The following is a 17,013-nucleotide window of genomic DNA, read 5'->3' on the forward strand; positions in this document are numbered from 1 at the left end:
TTTTAGATGTCCACGTAATCATGAACTAGGGAGTAGAAAGACTGCAAAAGCCCACACAGGGGGGATGGAGGTGTGGGGGTGGGGGGTGTTTGGGTCCAACAAACACCCGTCTGTCAGCCATGTGAAATGAGAAGTCTAGTGTACTTCAGACAACAATCTTTTCTTAAACTTAAAGATGGAAGTTTGTTATGAAAAAGAGGGGAAATTACACATTGTCTTGCTGGACAACTGTATTAAAAACAGACAAAAAAAACTTTTTGTAAAATATTGTAATGAGAATGTCGGGTGTCTTAGTTTCTTCAACTGCTTGAAATAGTACTTTGATTTTCTAAAGCGCTTCTCTGAATACTCAAACATGCTTTATATCGGAATAATTCACCCACTGATGAGAGGAGCTACCATGCAAGGTGCCACATCAGGACTATCTAACATACGCAGGCGCGGCTACGAGAGCAATTTAGGGTTAAGTGTCTTGCCCAGGGACACATCGACGTGGGCTAGCGGAGCCTGGGATCGAACCGCCGCTCCGCTGATTGAAGGACGACCCTGCTCAACACCGAGCCACAGTCGCCCCCCAGGTTGTTATCGAGTAACACTGTCAATGACTGCATTGTGAGACCGGTGCAGCAGCTGTCTATAAGAAGCATGCACATCCTCTCCTGTGGAGGAATAAAGGACTTAAGCTTGTCCAGATGTACGGACGCTGACAAAGCCCTCTTTGCTGGGTACATGTATGTATCTATATGTCTTGTGCCAACGCTGATAATTACTCTTTTGTTTGTATATTCCAGCAGCACCCTAACCCCTGTAAACTCTCTTTCTTGCTGTATTCAATCTTCAGCGCTCGCTTCTACAGAATCGTCGTGGCTTTGTGTAACTTGAGCCTCTTCTTGTAAGAATAAATAAGTCTTTGGTGTATCCGATATTTATCAATTCAACTTAGAAAGACTTAATACCGAGTAAGGTCAATATTTGCTGCGACAGTTTCATGCTGGATTATGTCATGTTGATCCACTCAGGGTTTCCCTAACGTTTGGTGGTGTATTCATGTCGCCCCCATCTCACAAGTCTTCTCTATAGCTTCATCAAGTTGTCTGTCATTTGGCTGAGAGCGGTGTCGTTTGTACTCATTGGAAACTGACTGAAATTAATGCTGGCCGTGCCTTTAATGACAGTGTAATTAATTTAGCACATCTCCGAGGCCGTAAACACGTCTTTCAGCTGTCACTGGCGTGCGCACTCGTGTCCGCGGTTATAAATGGCGATCTGTGTACTTTTCCTTTCAGGAGGAAACTTTGAGATGGTGATTGATAGAGGTGATTAATTGCATGTTCACTTCCAGATGGCTGAATGATGAGACACTTGGAGCATTCTGCAACACGTGCGAGGAGGAAGAGACAAATAAATACATACACGTTGATAAAACTTCTTCCCAAAAGTAGAATTTGTTCATCTTTGTGGTGTAGTGTCTGTTTTTAGGAGACCAAACTCTGCCTCAAGCATCCCATGTTATTCTGCTAACACAATAGTGGCAGATTTCATTTCACCATATATCTCACGCCAGTGAAACTGACCAAGATCATTACATTTAGGAGCAAAATCATTTAAATTAGGCTCAAGTAATGAATTAAATTGACTGCTGGAGTATCCCATTACCTCAAGACTTCACAAGGACTGATTATGTGGTGGGACATTTTAATGAGCCTGCGGCACAATACAAGAACCCTCTGGATCTCAAAGGTAATCATTGTAAAATCCTTTTCGGCACAGGCGCCATTTTCTCGTGACTTACAAGGAGGTTTTTTTTTTCTCCAATTGTCAGAGGATATTTCCCCTTTCTGTCACTTTTTCCAATTGGAAAACAAAAGACTTTTTCTGCATGACTGCAATTCTAGTGGAGATAAAAGAAGTCCAATTTGGATGTGTTGTCTCTGCAACATCCCACGACCGCTGTACAGTTTCATTACATTTGGATGGGACGTCCACGTAGGCTCAGTGCTATGACCTTGAGCGCAGGCTTTCCCGATCAATTCTGGCTTAACTATGGTTATTACTTTCCATCCCTTGCTGACGGGCGTGAGGGGATAGTTCAGGGCGAGAAACTAATTTCCCGCAGAAATGGCCGGGGGCTTTTTTTTTTTTTTTTCCTCCCTTGATATTGTGCGTGAGAAAATTAATTTGACTGTTTCCCCAAAATCCGTGCGTTTTTAAAACGTCTTCAAAATAGCTTGGGGGTCATCTTTCTCATCCAATAACTCATAAAAAAGATAAACTAATATGATGACGGGTGAACCAGGCTTCTTTTAATGGTTCAATTTAACATCAAAAACATGACGATCACATTCATTTCTTTCCCTCAAGATCCAACAAATCTTGAGAGGGCGTCTTCTGAAGTCAGTTATTTATAGTCTTTCAAATCGTCGGATTTTGGCATGCAATGATTTCAGTGAGAAATGTCCTTAAAAGGGGGTTTATTATAAGAAACCCACAAATGGGTTCATCTTTTATTAATCAGAATTATCGTTTTGAAGCCTGCTGACTGACTGACTATGGCTGTGTGCTTTTTCTTCCCACAACATCCAAATAAATGCATACTCTAAAAGCAGAGAAGACTCAATATTAAACATAAAACAAACTGAGCTGCCACATATTTTTGTGAAGTCTAAGGTTCTTTTGGCTGAGATAAGCACAGCATGCTTGTGTGCTTGCATCCAATCATTACTTTGTCCTGCTCTATCAATATTCCCTGTCAACTATAATCCCAGCTTCATGTACCAAGAAACGCTGGGTGTTTGTAAAACAACTCAAATACACATTTCCCCACACAGGGGTCTCTGACACAGAGGTGATGGGCGCTGGCTGGCGAGGATTCGGGGACAAACACAGAAAAAAAGCAGAGCAAAAAAAACAACTAAAAACAAAAAGGCCGAGGTCGGACGGGGAGGAGGCCGAACATTAGCTACCAGTTGTTGTTGGCATGACACAAAAGTTTGAAAACCAGGGGCCACACCAAATCCCAGTTGGTCAATGAAGGGCGGCTCGTCCTGGCTGTGGATCTGAACCTTGATGCCTGCTTCGTAGGAGGTCTCATCTGTGGATACAGCACGCCAGAAAAATGTAACAACAAGTGCGGTCGCCTATGGAAACCCGCTTTTTGTGTGTGTGTGTGTCTCTGCCACCGATGACTGTGCTTAAAGTGCTGCTGAAGGCCACGCTGAAACCGCCAGACTCAAACGTTAGAGAGGTGGAACGGCATTAAACAGATTTACAACCGAAGATTTACTGCATGCGATATGAATGCACGATACAGTGGGCGTTGTCGATTTAAAGATATAATGCCAACGAATATAATTTATTAAACCGGACGTCAGTTGTAGACCTGGAGAAACACATCAAGATAATACTCTATTAAGCAGTGCGTCACTTGTGTGTCGTGGAAATTCGGCAGATATTTAGCAGTAAAAGTGCAAGTGGAGACTTTGGAAAATCATGGAAGTTAGTTATCGATATGAAGCGATGCATCCTCCTGTTACAGACATGACAAAAGGCTCATTGGTGACCCGACACCCTGGAAATAGATTGTCACAGAAAGAGTTGAAATGTTACCGCACTGACCTGTCTCTCCCCAGACCGGCAAGTACTCGTCCTGCTGAATGTCCAACATGATCTCCAGGCCGTTCCCCGTGCCGCCTTTCAATGTGGTCAACAAGGGGTTGCCGTCTAATCCGGAGTTGAACGTGTAGCATTTTCCGTAGCGCGTGTAAATCTGCGGGGAAAGAGCACAGCAGAAAACACGGGCATTTAACGAGAAGTCGCGGCCTTCCCTCGTACATCGCGCACCTGTACGAGGTGTATTACATGGCAGCCGGTAATTGTGCAGGACAGCTAATCATTGCGGAGGCTTTGTGATTATCTGAGAAACCAGTGCTGGCGTTAAACAGGCACCTGGCTCTGATTTGAGGAATTAATGAGCTTTCCTTCGCAGCAGCAGCAGCAGCTATCAATCTTTACCCAATTTCACTGCAGATTTCCCCCGAGTAAGTTAGGGTGAATGTACTATTTTGCAGTCATTAAATAAGGAACATCTGAGGTGGTAGCTCTCTGGACACACAGGCTAACTTCAAATTGGGTTTGTAAAAGATATGTTTGTCTCTTGATTTCCAAACTCCTTGTGAGACCCGAACCTGTGCCAGTAAAGCTCAGCGGTACTTAACGTTTGATGTGCCCTCTCTACAGTAACATTGCTCGCACCAAATAACTTTCCCATTTAATTAATCCAGTTGGCTTGGGTTACGGGATTTTTTTCAGCTTTTGCGTCAGTGGTTACAGTTGACAGATACCGGCACCTCCCCTCAGGAGGGTGTACTGGGTGTACAGGGGAAATACATCAGTCAAACTTTTAAGTTTGAATAAAGACTAAGAAAGCTTCAAATTCAAAATACGGCTTGAGGGGTTGAGTAAACTCAAGATAAGACTATCAGACTGTGGAGTTTATTCGCTATGCAACAGTCTGAGGAACTAGAATATATCTATTCCTCCTGCGTGTCAACACAATATAAGAACCTGCAAAAAGAAACTGTCGTTTTAGTTCTGTACCATTTTAAATTGTGACAACTCCTACAGTGCTGCACCGGCTTCCACGCACACGTTCACCACAGTTACAGATGCATCAACGTCTGCCAGTTTTTGATCCCGACAAACAGTTACACACTGAGATGGAGTGATTGTAAAAGGAGTCACGACTACACTGGAACATCATCACTCATCATGGTTGATAACTATAATACAAATTATAATTTATGGGCCTCACAAAGAAAATGAAAAAAAATTGAATTTAAGCTTAATTTAAAACAAAAAAAAGGTTTCTAAAATTGTATTTATGAAATTCAGACACCAAAATTCAAACTTATCAGGGCTGATTGGATTCAATGAAACTGAAATTACAGTCTGGAAATTTCAAAAAGGGCAGTTCAAACCACATTTAGATCAAATATTGCAATGCAATAATTTCTTTGGGAGTTTCCACACTATATATGAATGTTTCATTGTCAGACTTAGGCATTCAGTTCCTCATAAAATACAAACGATTGAATTAAGAGCTTTCTTTTGTTCCACTGTGACACCCCTCACTGTAAGGAAATTGCTACATCAAGCCATACTTTGAACATTAATGACCAGGCTGTTCCAAATATCCGTGCTTGGTAAACAACAACAGGCCATACATCGACTGCGGCGGGGTCGTGTAATGGTTCATTTCTGCTACACAGCGGTGTGAGGTCGATCTAAGAGTGAAAACCCAGCATTGCAAAGCCGATCCCAGGAGATCAGGAGCAGCGTTCCGTGTCCACACACAGACAGACTCACACACGCGGCTCACACAGACCGAGACAGCGCTTTGGTTCTTTCCCCCTCGCTCGCTAATGAGGTCTGCAAAGTGACAAGACACCCGTTTTTAAAGATTTCAGATTGAAGTTAGGGATAAAAGGGGAGCTCCATTCGGTCTCACCGTCAGCCACGCCATGTGTTGCTGAAGATGAGGAGCACACAACTTCATTCTCACGACTCGATAAAGGCAGGTAGTTAACCGCAATGCCAGTGACAGGTTAGTGTGTTAAATCTCAGAGTGTGTTCCCAGATCTTAATTATTCTCAGTGCAGTAGAAATAAATTAGTTCCTCTGCAGGCATACTTCTCACTGCAGAAGTTTCTCCATCGAGCCTTTTAAATATTTTCTGTAATGTTCAAGGTGGGCTTATGGGATATGTTGGAGGCATGTGATAGAAAACCATTCTGACTATTGCTTGCAAACATCTCCCACCTCCTCCATGCAGCATTCAGTGCTCACTCAAAAATGAATGTGTGTGATGGACTTTGGATGTGATGGAAGCTCAGCTGCATTGTTGAAGCAAGACCGTGTATTCTAGCTGCCCTCCAGATGTTTAATTAGAAAAGCTACAATTTAAATTTGAACTGATTTACGACGTCTGAATTATTAATGCTTGAATCTTTCTTCCTTAATTCTGCCGTCACGGGGGCATGAAGCAAAAAGGCGTTAAAACACTGGAAATTCGAGAACTCGAAAAAGCTGAAACGTAGACGACGAGACACTGATCTTCCACCGCAACATGAAGGTGACATATTTGTATCCTCGAGGGGCGTTTTCAGGACGTGAAGTGTAATAAGGAACACGCTGTTGTGCGACAGGCAGAAAACAGGACAGGCTTTCTTGTTTGCAGCTTTGAAACATCGACGCTCTTAAAGCACCCCGAGAGAACGAGGCAGCGTCGTCAAAGGCTCGCGTGAATTATTAATACACCTTGTAAACGACATTCACATCCACACCTGACAAACACCATCTTTCTTTCGGTACATACAGTGCTGAAGTTTTTGTAGGTGCACGTTTCCCCTCGGAACCTGCACTCCAGCAGTATGTCCTCCAACTGGTGGCCGAGGCGACCCATCATCTCGGTGGTGTTGACGCTGGAATCAGGGGGCGGGGTGTAGTTGTCGAAGTCCAGCAGGCTCAGGATGCCTTGCTTGTGGCCGTCTTTGAGGATGGACAGGCTCCTCTCCATCACGGTGTGGTTCGGGTACATGAGGTCCATCCAGTAGCCGCTGTTATACAGGTCCTCCTTGGTCAGAGAGGACACGCGGAACACATTTTTGTTGCAGAAGGTAACGGCCGGGAAGGACATGTTGTGAGCCCACACCATGTAGATCTTAGTGATGGCAGGGTAGGACATCAGGTAGAGGATTCGATTCCAGGACCAGGTGCACAGGAGACTCACACAAACAAAGAAGGCCATGATCCAGATGACCCGCTGCGGTTTCGACTTGTCCGGAGAGAAGATGAACTTCAAACCGTGAATTTTGGTCCTCGTTATGAAGCTGACTGTGATCTCTTTCAACGTCGGTTTCAGCGAGCTGGACTCGGTTTTATGGAGACGGGGCTCTTGGGCGTCGTTGCCATTGTGCGGCCCGAGGGCGACCGCTTCGGACGTGGCTGCTTTAACCATAATTGCTTGTGTCGAGGCAGGTGCTTCACCATAGGCTGTTTGCTCAGTAGCCCACCTCAGACAACCCACATGTACACACAATGGCTTTCTCCACAACCATGTCCAGGTTTGTGCATCACAGATTCCAGGTAGCAGCGACTGTGCAGCTGTCCCACGGTTCAGGGTTGAAAATTCTTTACCGTGAAGATATTTAAAAAAGAAAAAAAAATAGAAAAATAGAAAGGGAACTGAGCTCCTTGGGGGAGGTAAAAATGATTTACATACTGATTCCTTTATGGAGAGAGACAGCTGAATCACTCCATTAACAAAAACCATCAAGCGTAACCATCACCAGTCCTTCATCAATAGATAAATGGACGTGATAATTGAAGATGTGAGCGACGGCTTCAGCCCCAGAGGCAATCACTTTGAAAATCCGAAGAGGCTTACCCCTGTTGCTCTGATCTTTCACTCCTCCATCTCCCTTTCCAGTGCCAGACAATACTTGCAGATTTCGGTGGTTTTTCTCTTTGTGCGGTAGCTGCCCGGAACCCAAACTCCTCCCTTTTTTCCACAGATTGAAGAGATTCTTTTCACACTGTTGACTTGCAGCCAGCAGCAAGGAATATACCGCTTGTTGCCTCTCCACAGACTCTCTCTACATGCGAATGGAGAATGAGGTGGAGCCAGTGGATGAAATTGTTTTCCTCCGGTGATGAAGTAGACCTCCAATGGCATAGAGAGACAGGGGAGGAGGGGGGGAGGTATCAATGAAAGTAGAAATAATTGTCATAACGAAACTCTGCAACAGGGGAGAAAAACATATGAAGCCTGAAATTCTTTAATATTGGAGAACCTCCTGCTTGCTTGTGGATCTATAAATCTATATAATTGATAACTGAGGGAAGCCAAACAAAAATCCTCTTCAAAATGTGTAGTGTGTTGGAAATGTACGTTCCTAGTTTGTCTTTTCTGCCAGTTTCAACTTTATATTTTCACTAATTTCCCCTTGGGATGAATAAAGTATCTATCTATCTATCTATCTATCTATCTATCTATCTATCTATCTATCTATCTATCGTTTTACAAATGAGGGCTGACATCCTGCTGTATGCAGATGTGTGGCTCAGGAAGATTTTAAAGGTGCTTTGCTCCGTTTATGCGAGACCTTCAGAGGATTCTGTTTGGCAGAAGGTTCAGCTTCCCACTGACACCATTTTTTTCTTTTTATTATGTTAGCTGGAATATTTTCAGTCTGTAATGTGACTGTTGGCTGAGTAACTTGATCACAGATGTGGAGATAAATGGTTGTAAGAAAAAAGGATTCAGAAAAGTAGAGAAGTTTTGGATTGCTCTGCAGTCGAAGCAGCGGGTGTCATTTGCAAAGTTGTGAAAGGATGAATTGGACTAAAACGATTGGATTCAACCTCGTTTAAATGTATAACAGTAAAGGGCGGACATTTTTAATACTCCTTAGTGGACCGCAAGACTCAATCATCACTGAGTTACCTCCTTCCGCCATATAGTGACGTTGCAATTATTTAAATTAAATTATTTTATAGATTGCCGCTTCTATGTCCCCCGTTTTATCTTTCAACCATAGTTGTGAAAATCAAGCCAATGTGAAAAGAAAAGTTTTACTTTTCAGAAAAGTTTGACATTTTGGGGAAGAACTTCTTGCTGAGAGCGAGATGAGAACGTCAACATCGCTCACATATCACATAAATATGAAGGCAGAGCTAGCAGGCCGTTAGCTTAGTATCGATCAAAAGCCGGGGGAAACAACTCGTCTGTTTCTCGAGGAGACTCTAGGAAGTCACCGTGCACAAGTTGTTTTTGTGGACTTAAGATTTTATGCAGTTTAATTAAACAAGAAATAGCATTTTAGCTAACTTTAGAGACGTCTTTGGCTAAGCTAAGCTCCTGTTTTATAGATTCATACTTCATGCACGAATATAACGAATCTAATTGAAAATACAAAATCAAGTGTACTTATTGTTTATTTTGAAAGTTGTGGATTAAAAAATGACTTTATATCATGAGTGTTGCTCTGCAGAAGAAGACTGAAGGCTGTAAGGGTTTCATTTAACCTGTAGTCCAATTCTCGTGTACACACTTCGTCTCACTAAATGCTGCAGTGTAAGTGTCCAGCTTTTCTCACAGTGATTAAAATGCTTCCCTTTAATCAAAACCAAAGACAATTGAGAAGTAAACAGAAGTGAAAGTGTGAACAGAAGAAAAAAGCTGTTTGATTACTTCACTTAATGTAATTGGACGCCATTATAACAAACACAGAGAGGAGTTTGTGATCACGTGTTACTTTTGTCAAGACCACTCTGTTATCCAGTGCAGAGGAAGAAGAATTCAAAAAAGGAGTTCTCTGTTCCCATCGGCACATTTGTCACTTAACTAATATGCAAAAACTTCATTTAATAGAATGATTACTTCAAAACAGTTCAATTTTACATCTCCAGCCAATTTAATCATAGACTAATAAAAATGCTCAATTCATAAGGAAGAAACAGAGACACCATGCAGTACGACAACATTGATGAATGTCTGGTTCTGGATAATGAAACAAGAATCCACAGTAACAGCTTCAGTATTGTGGTAATAGTTATTTTCTCTGTGAGCTTTCAGAGCTTTCCGATAGCAAAACAACTGGATGAATTGCCGGGGTCCAGCTTTTCTAACAACTACTGTACGTCATGTCTGGCAGGGTTTTTTCTTCTGTCTGGGCGAGACACAGATACTTGACATTGTTTGCTTTTTTTGCCTTTTGTTGATAGCTTTGTATGCTTAGAAACAACTAGATATTCTATTTTTAACTGTATAATTAAAGATCCAGTCAAAGTGAACAAAAGGCTTTTATTTTGGCATCATCAGGGATAGCCACCTCAGTGTCAGAGCCCAAAACAAAGCGAAACAAAGAGGAGAGAAATGTGAATGCTTCATGAGCGGCAGGCAAGTGAATATCTCCAACAATGACATCTTATCACAGACATACTTGACTGCCTGGTGTCTTCACTTATTTACCAGCTGCAGACGTCTCCTTTATTCTTGGATTTCTTTGGAAAAACCTCAATAGATTTGAGGCACATTTAACTGGTGAGTTAATTACTTGAGCTGATTTGTCCCATAGAAGCCTGGCGAAGGCGAGAGGCGGCTCTCCCGCTCCTGTGAATCGTCCCTCGTCAGCGAATTTTAAGCCAAAGTGCAATTTCATTACTCCGAGCTGCAGACGTTACACACAGCAATGCACGACAATCATCGTTACTCCACCGCTAGACTTTCCATTCAGCCTTTCACTGTGTGGCACATTTAAGTCCCGGGTATGGTTTCAAGCACTCGATCGATTGGACCCATTACTTAATTTCTTTGATTTTGCATTTCAAACATTTCATCTTGGACTTTTTTTTTTAGCAATGTAGATGATTGGTTGTGCTATTGTTTGTGCATCTCTCTATTTATGTGTTATACTTTCTCTTTCCTCATCCTGTACTTAAGACTTTTCTTGCAAAAAACAAACAAACACAGAGAGTGGGTTACTATTAAAGATGAAACAATGACTTTTTTTGATGAATCAATTGGTAGAAAATTAAAATGTTGTTAATCAATTATTTTTGAAACATTCTTCAGTTTCAGCCCCTCAATTAAGAAGCTGCTGTAGCGGTTTTTGGCCACCCGGGGGCAGCAGAAACAAGCTGCAGACACGGCACCCACACATCATCACCTTTTAGGTTGATATGGCAAACTTGCGAGCAAGTTGCTCATTCAATATTTACACATCCAGCAGAAACAGATGCCGTGTTTGGTCGTCATGATTCAGTGGCGTGAACTGCTTTGCATCCCAAAAGTGGCTCTATCAAGTAAGAACACTTTAAACCCCCATGAATTATGTTTGTTGGCCACTGGAACAATCTTTAAACACTGACGCGTCAGTTTATAAAGTTGGTGAAGAGAACGTGTTAGTATTTGCCAATATAAAAATATTGATTAGGGTATGAAGTATAAATATTGGACAACTTGAATCAAGTCTTGCCAGTGTTTGTTTTTCAGTTTTTTTAGCAGAAGCAATGATGTGCTGAGGTATAGATTGAAGAACGAGGCAGTGGACCGTCTAGCATGAACAGGAAGTCTGTATTTCCCCGCTCACTCGTGTTATTGTAGAAATACAACATGACCAAAGGTCTGAGCATTTCCAATCTACTCAATGAAAGAACAAAGCTTTCCCATCTGGTGTAACATTCTGCAATCATGTTTCTGCTCTGAAGTCTACAGTTTTAGAACAGTTTTTATGACGTGGCTTTCAGCTTTAGTGTGACTAACTTTTTTAAAGCTGTGTTTATTTGTAAAAAATATTTTTGCTAAATTAATCATTTAATTAAAATACCCCCTCAAAGACATCGCCGCTATCACGCAGGAATATAAAGCGCTCCGGGCAGAATGTAGTTGGTAGCTTTTTCGTCTTAATAAAATTGCTATCCTCCTTATGAAAAAACACATTCTGCTGCTCCCACATTTCTATTGTTATCTTCCCGAGGACGCAAAGACTTTTCATCTTTGTCTCAGTATTCAAGCGTGTAATTAGTGAATCATGGTGTAATACAATTTGCCAAATTGAGAACGAGCATCTGATTGCCGTTTGATGGCAAAGTAGAAGTACTTGAAAAAAGTATTTTTTTCAGATGTGTCCATTCATTGCCAAAGCTTTAAGACCAGCTCATTGATCCTTGAGACTGTCAGAGAATGACACTAACATCCTCTTTTATGTCAAAGCCGAGTTGAACCGTACCCCAGAGGTCTCATTAGAGGAAGAGCAGAGTTTTGACTGAGCAAAGGGAAGAGCTCCTTCGAGGGCCAGAGAGAATGTCCAACGGCAAGTGAAGCGCTGGTCGCCTCTCAGAAATGCACACAGCACAGACCGGGGCCGAGGCGAAGATGAGAAGGAATACGAGCTATTTACAACATCACTGTGTAATGTAAAAAAAATGTCACAGCTCGACTGCCAGACCATTTCTGCACCTAAAGTCCTGAGAAAGGCAGAGGGTCCTCTGCCACGCTGTGATCGAAGAGGACCCAACACATGTGAATCTGGAACGGCAGACATTCGTAATCAGGGATGCCACTCTGGTGGACGGGCAGCTTCTTTAGCAGAGGGAGACATCTTGTGGCCTGCCTCTAAATGAGCTAACCTCCTTGAAATACAACTCAGCCACTCTGTATGCCGGTTGAGTAATGCAAGGGAAGCAAGAATGGATTTATTTATTTATTTTTTAGCTAAGAAGGGCTTAGAAATACCTCATATAAAATACATCAAAAGCAAAAAAATACTGACATGTAAAAAAAAAAAAATAAAAAAAAAAAAAAGAGTATAAATAACCCCCAAAGCTGTTTTAGAGGACATTCACTGTAAATCGTATCATAAAACTATTTTAGTTTTTCAGGTTTAGGAAAGAAAAATGCCACGTCAAGCACAGTAATTGTAAATATCTCTGACACAGCAAATTCACATTATCACCCCCCCAGCAGACCAGGTGGAGAGCAGATGCAGTCTGTATCAATAAAAAACAGATGCTGCCGGCTACACCTGCCATCTTGTTTCCTTGTTCCATTCCAGGCAGAATCCAACACAAACACACACACACACACACACACACACACACACACACACACACACACACACACACACACACACACACACACACGTGTGCTGTCACTCATGCTTTCAGTTTGCAGCCCCTGCAGTCACACTTTGATAAACTCACTCCTCATATTTCCTCACCGGTACTTTCAATCGCATGGATGGATAATCTCTTTCTTTTCTTTCTTTTTTTTTTTAGCATGTTGTCATCTTGTTTGCTCAGCTGGAGGCTTTTGGTGTCCGTTCCTGAATCCATTTTGCCTGCTTGCCCAGAAATTAAAGCATTGGAAGCACATGCCAGCTGCCGAAAACGCCAGCATTCCATCTCCTCTGTTCGTGAACATATTACAAATTTACATCATCATTGTGAAACATCTGCAAAGCTGCACAGACTCACTCCCTCTCTTTCTCTCTCTCTCCTTCTCTCTCTCTCTTTTTATAACATAATCTAAATGTAAACGGTTCTTTTAACACCTGAAAGTGCATCACATCATCACTTGTATACCCCCCGCCACCCAAAAAAAGATTTGCAGTTTCCAACAATTTCTCATGTCTGGCTTCCCCTGGAAAGTGACTTGTGGTGTCGAGGGAAATCTCAGTTTACTTGAGAGAAGATAAGCGATACGCTACTTTCAAAGGTGCAAGGCGTCGCTTCTACTGGAAGTTGCGTATGGATTCCAGAGGCCATTAGTGGAAACAAAAAGCTAAATATGGGCATGGCAGGTAATCTAAGATCAAAAAGACGCATGAGAGGAAACCATGAGTCATCCTACCACTGTCGAGTAAAATATAAGCTAGTTTATTTTGTCAAATTATATGAAAATCTGGATATGAACAGTTCTAACTGGGTGCTTATTTTAGCTCTTACAGGATGCCAGAAGGCTGATAATCTAGAACACAACATAATGGCACTATTTGTTTTTGGACAGATCCACACTTGTGTCCAAAGTCTCCACCTAACAAGCTAATTAACTTAAGAGGTTCTGTCAACTGGCACCTCCAACGTCTGCCTCTGGTAATATCTGCTCCCCGATGAGCAAGTCAGCAAAAAAAAAACATCCCCGTTGAGCGTCCCCGCTATGAATTCCTCACTATTCCTCTTCAGCGCCATTGATCGGCCTGCCAATACTGCACTTACAGCACAGTAACAGTGGCTCCCGCACTGGCCTTCACTGACACTGAGTAATGGAACAAACACTTTAGGTATTTGCTCTCTGGCCTGTCATCTTCACTCGCTTGCCTTAGATTTGTTTATTTCATTGTTTGTACTGTGAGGCTGTATTTTATCCCCCCCCCCCCCCCTCTTCCTTTTCTTCATGCTTCAGACAGCACTGTAATTGTGTGCTACTTCACACACCTCTTCCCCTCATCTTTCCTCATGCTTCCAGTTGTGAGCTCGACTCCATCGCAGGCTGAATCACAAAGATGGTGCCGGTCCTCAGCTGAGTCCCAGTCCCACCTCAATCGAAGCACAGCACAGCCTCCTTTTGTCTCTTTCTCCTTTGTTTCCACTTTGTCGTAGCTCTCTCCTTCAACTCTACCCCATCTCCCCCCCGCCCCTTTATCTATCTCTCTTGTATAAGCTGCTTTTCTTCTGTCTCTTTTCCTATCTCCCACACTGCTTATTTTCTGCCTCTTTCGGAATAGGTCTAACACTCAATTGGGACTTCTGCTTCCCTTTTCCTCCTTTCTCTGACCTCTAAAGCCAACGTCAGCCTCCAGACTATACCGCAGTGGATGAAGTGAAACACCACATCCTGCTTCTGGTTTGACAGAACACCTGAATAAATCCCCAGCCACGGCGGACAGACCGTAATGTAATTGTAAAAAAGGCTCCGATACCTCAACGGGAAGTTCAATCACGCCACACGAGATCAACGGTAAAAGGGTAAATTAATTAGAATCAACTCTTTGCATTTGTCAGACGATCCTCTGAGCCGGTGATCGATTGAAATGATATCGCGCCAACTTCAGCATGCATATCGCACATACACACTGATTCAGATGATTTATTTGGTCTGAGCCAATCTTACAGGTTCAATCCACGGCGGTGAGTAAGGGTGCTTACGCTTTTGAGTATTAATGAGACAATCAATCAGCCGCCAGTTCACAGGGGTGTGTGTGTACGACAACAAGGTGGAGGCAAGAGATTCATTTTGATAATGAAATAAAGCATCCGCTAAGAAAGTTGTTCTGGCCTATCAGTTGTGTTGAAGTCTGACGTTACCGGGTGGTATAGATACAACAATGTGTAACCTTCACACACATGACGTCTTGCGGAGGCACAACACTCCTTCAGTGCAGTCTAAATAAAGCTTATTACCACAGCTCACTCACAGATTGATACAGGGACATTTAACACTATATTCCTGTATATATTTATAGCACTGGGTAAAGACATGTCCAGCATCTACCATCGACCATCTGCCAGCCTTTTATGATGTAATTTCTGAGACTTCTCCTCCAGCAAATTACATCATAAAAAAAATATTTCCTTACTTTATGCAGAGGGATTAATTGCACTTGGGGGCATTTCCTCTCCAATATTTATCAATGCACCCATATCCAACTCATTAGCAGAAACATCTGGTCTTTCCTGTCACTGTAGGCACGCTGTAGTTTCTTCAGCCACTGTTTCTTTGTCTTGACGAGGCCACAAAATACGCTGATTCAGGCAGAGCATACTAACACTCATACACAGACAGAAATACTGCGACGATTGAAGTATCGTACAAAGTAATACGTCAAAAGGCAGCAACCATAATAGTGCTTTAAGTACTTTAAAAGGGAATAGTCTATTTTAATGTTCTGCTGTTTTAACACCATCTGAAAATGCACAACACTTAAAGTCAAATATATCAGCGGAGGCATTTCAATGATCTTGTGCATATTTCCAACGATTTTTCCACATGCGGAGAGCTAATTATGAGTTGTTGTCTAGACCTTGCGTGAGTCATCCCGCGCTGATGTTCCTGAAGTATATAATGGGTAATCTCAATTCCATCACATCTCATCTCCTATGAGAGGAGTTGCCTCTGAGCCTCCCACAGTAAGATCAGCAGGCTGAGGAGGGGGAATTCAGGCAGCGCCATGAATATTTAATTAGTCCCCTCTATACTTAGGCCCTCAGAGCATCTCCAGTTTCTGACATTTAGCTGAAATTTGCCCTTTGTGCGTGGGGATGTGAAAGAGCCAAGGTCACCGGACTGACCACAACGGCACCGAATCTGCCTTTATGTGCCGTTTTGATTTTGGATCAAGAATCTGGTCTGCAGCTCTGCTTAAAGTTGATGTCAGGTTTTGATGTGGGTTTAACAAAAACTACTGTCCCTCCCACCAAATAACAGTATTGCCATTTTAGACCGACTAAGTTATTAGTGTAAATCATTTGCCTCCAGTGCTGCTGGTTCTCAAAAGAACCGTGCAGCATGACAAGCTCATATCGGCGCTCGGCTTTCATCACTCAAATCAATGGCCTATTTCATCGAAATACAATCCTTCCCCTGTCTCTCCAGCAGGACGATTAAGTTCCATTCCTATCCTGCTGACATGATTTTATCTCTTTGGTTGAGGCCTGAAAAATGAGGAGAGAAAAAAATGTGATTTGACAAAAATGAAGGCACAAAGGTTGAGAAAAATTACCTTTCCGTTACAAAAGCGACGCTGTTCTGTTTCGCAGACATTATGAGACAAAACACTCAAACATTTGGTGCCATTACTACTATGAGGATCATTCTTTTGAGATATTTACAAAAAAACTAAAACAAATAATGTATTAAAAACTCTAGTGGTCTTGAAAACGCCATATGTTCGCTTCATAATGCATGATGTCACCAGAGATTTGTTGAGCCATATGGCACCGCAGGAGTTTACATCTTTCTGAGGACAATTTCTTCCGAAGGAACTCTCACTTCTTCAAGAAAAAAATACTATTAATACTAGTGTCACAATGAAGAATTGGATTGAATACAAATATTGCCATCACCATTACAACCCGAGGAACATCTTTCTGCTTTTAGTGTCAGCTCTTGAAACACTGAGATGAAGCTTTGCATTATTTGTATTCCTTAGGATTTGTCCTGTCATACACCTGTTGTTCCCCTAAGAGCTACTTAATCTTCTTACAAACATGCCGTTAATTCTTTAAAAAAAAGAGGAAGGATTATTGGACCATTACTGAAGAAACAATTAAGAAATGACAACATAATTTGAATGAAGTGAAGTCTCTTTCTCCTAATGATATCTGATGTGTGTCATCATGAAGATGCTCATACATGCATATTAAAAAAGCCTTCTTACAGCAGAGCTCTGCTTTAAATGTCTTCTGGAGTTCATAAACATAAACTGACTCATATTTCATTTCACTGTGGGTAGA

At 42.2% G+C, this 17,013-nt stretch overlaps 1 protein-coding gene across 6 annotated transcripts in view; it reads right to left on the minus strand.

Annotated features, from left to right (window-relative positions):
- The window catches only part of asic1c (acid-sensing (proton-gated) ion channel 1c), an 82,102-nt gene that overhangs the window by 11,897 nt on the left and 53,192 nt on the right, over positions 1–17,013 (minus strand). For 2 of the 6 annotated variants that reach the window (XM_068604633.1, XM_068604652.1), the window contains exons 2-3: positions 3,616–3,766; positions 2,964–3,091 (exon numbers count right to left, since the gene is read on the minus strand). In XM_068604633.1, the coding sequence (XP_068460734.1) occupies positions 2,964–3,091; positions 3,616–3,766 (279 nt within the window). Of the gene's footprint in view, positions 1–2,963; positions 3,092–3,615; positions 3,767–6,373; positions 7,186–17,013 lie in introns of those variants that run through there. The other 4 variants (XM_068604603.1, XM_068604623.1, XM_068604612.1 and 1 more) reach the window with 4 other exon arrangements.

This window comes from Clinocottus analis, unplaced genomic scaffold, assembly GCF_023055335.1.
Source record: "Clinocottus analis isolate CAN_PGR_092001 unplaced genomic scaffold, fCliAna1.0.p SCAF_11, whole genome shotgun sequence".
Lineage (NCBI taxonomy): Eukaryota > Metazoa > Chordata > Actinopteri > Perciformes > Cottidae > Clinocottus > Clinocottus analis.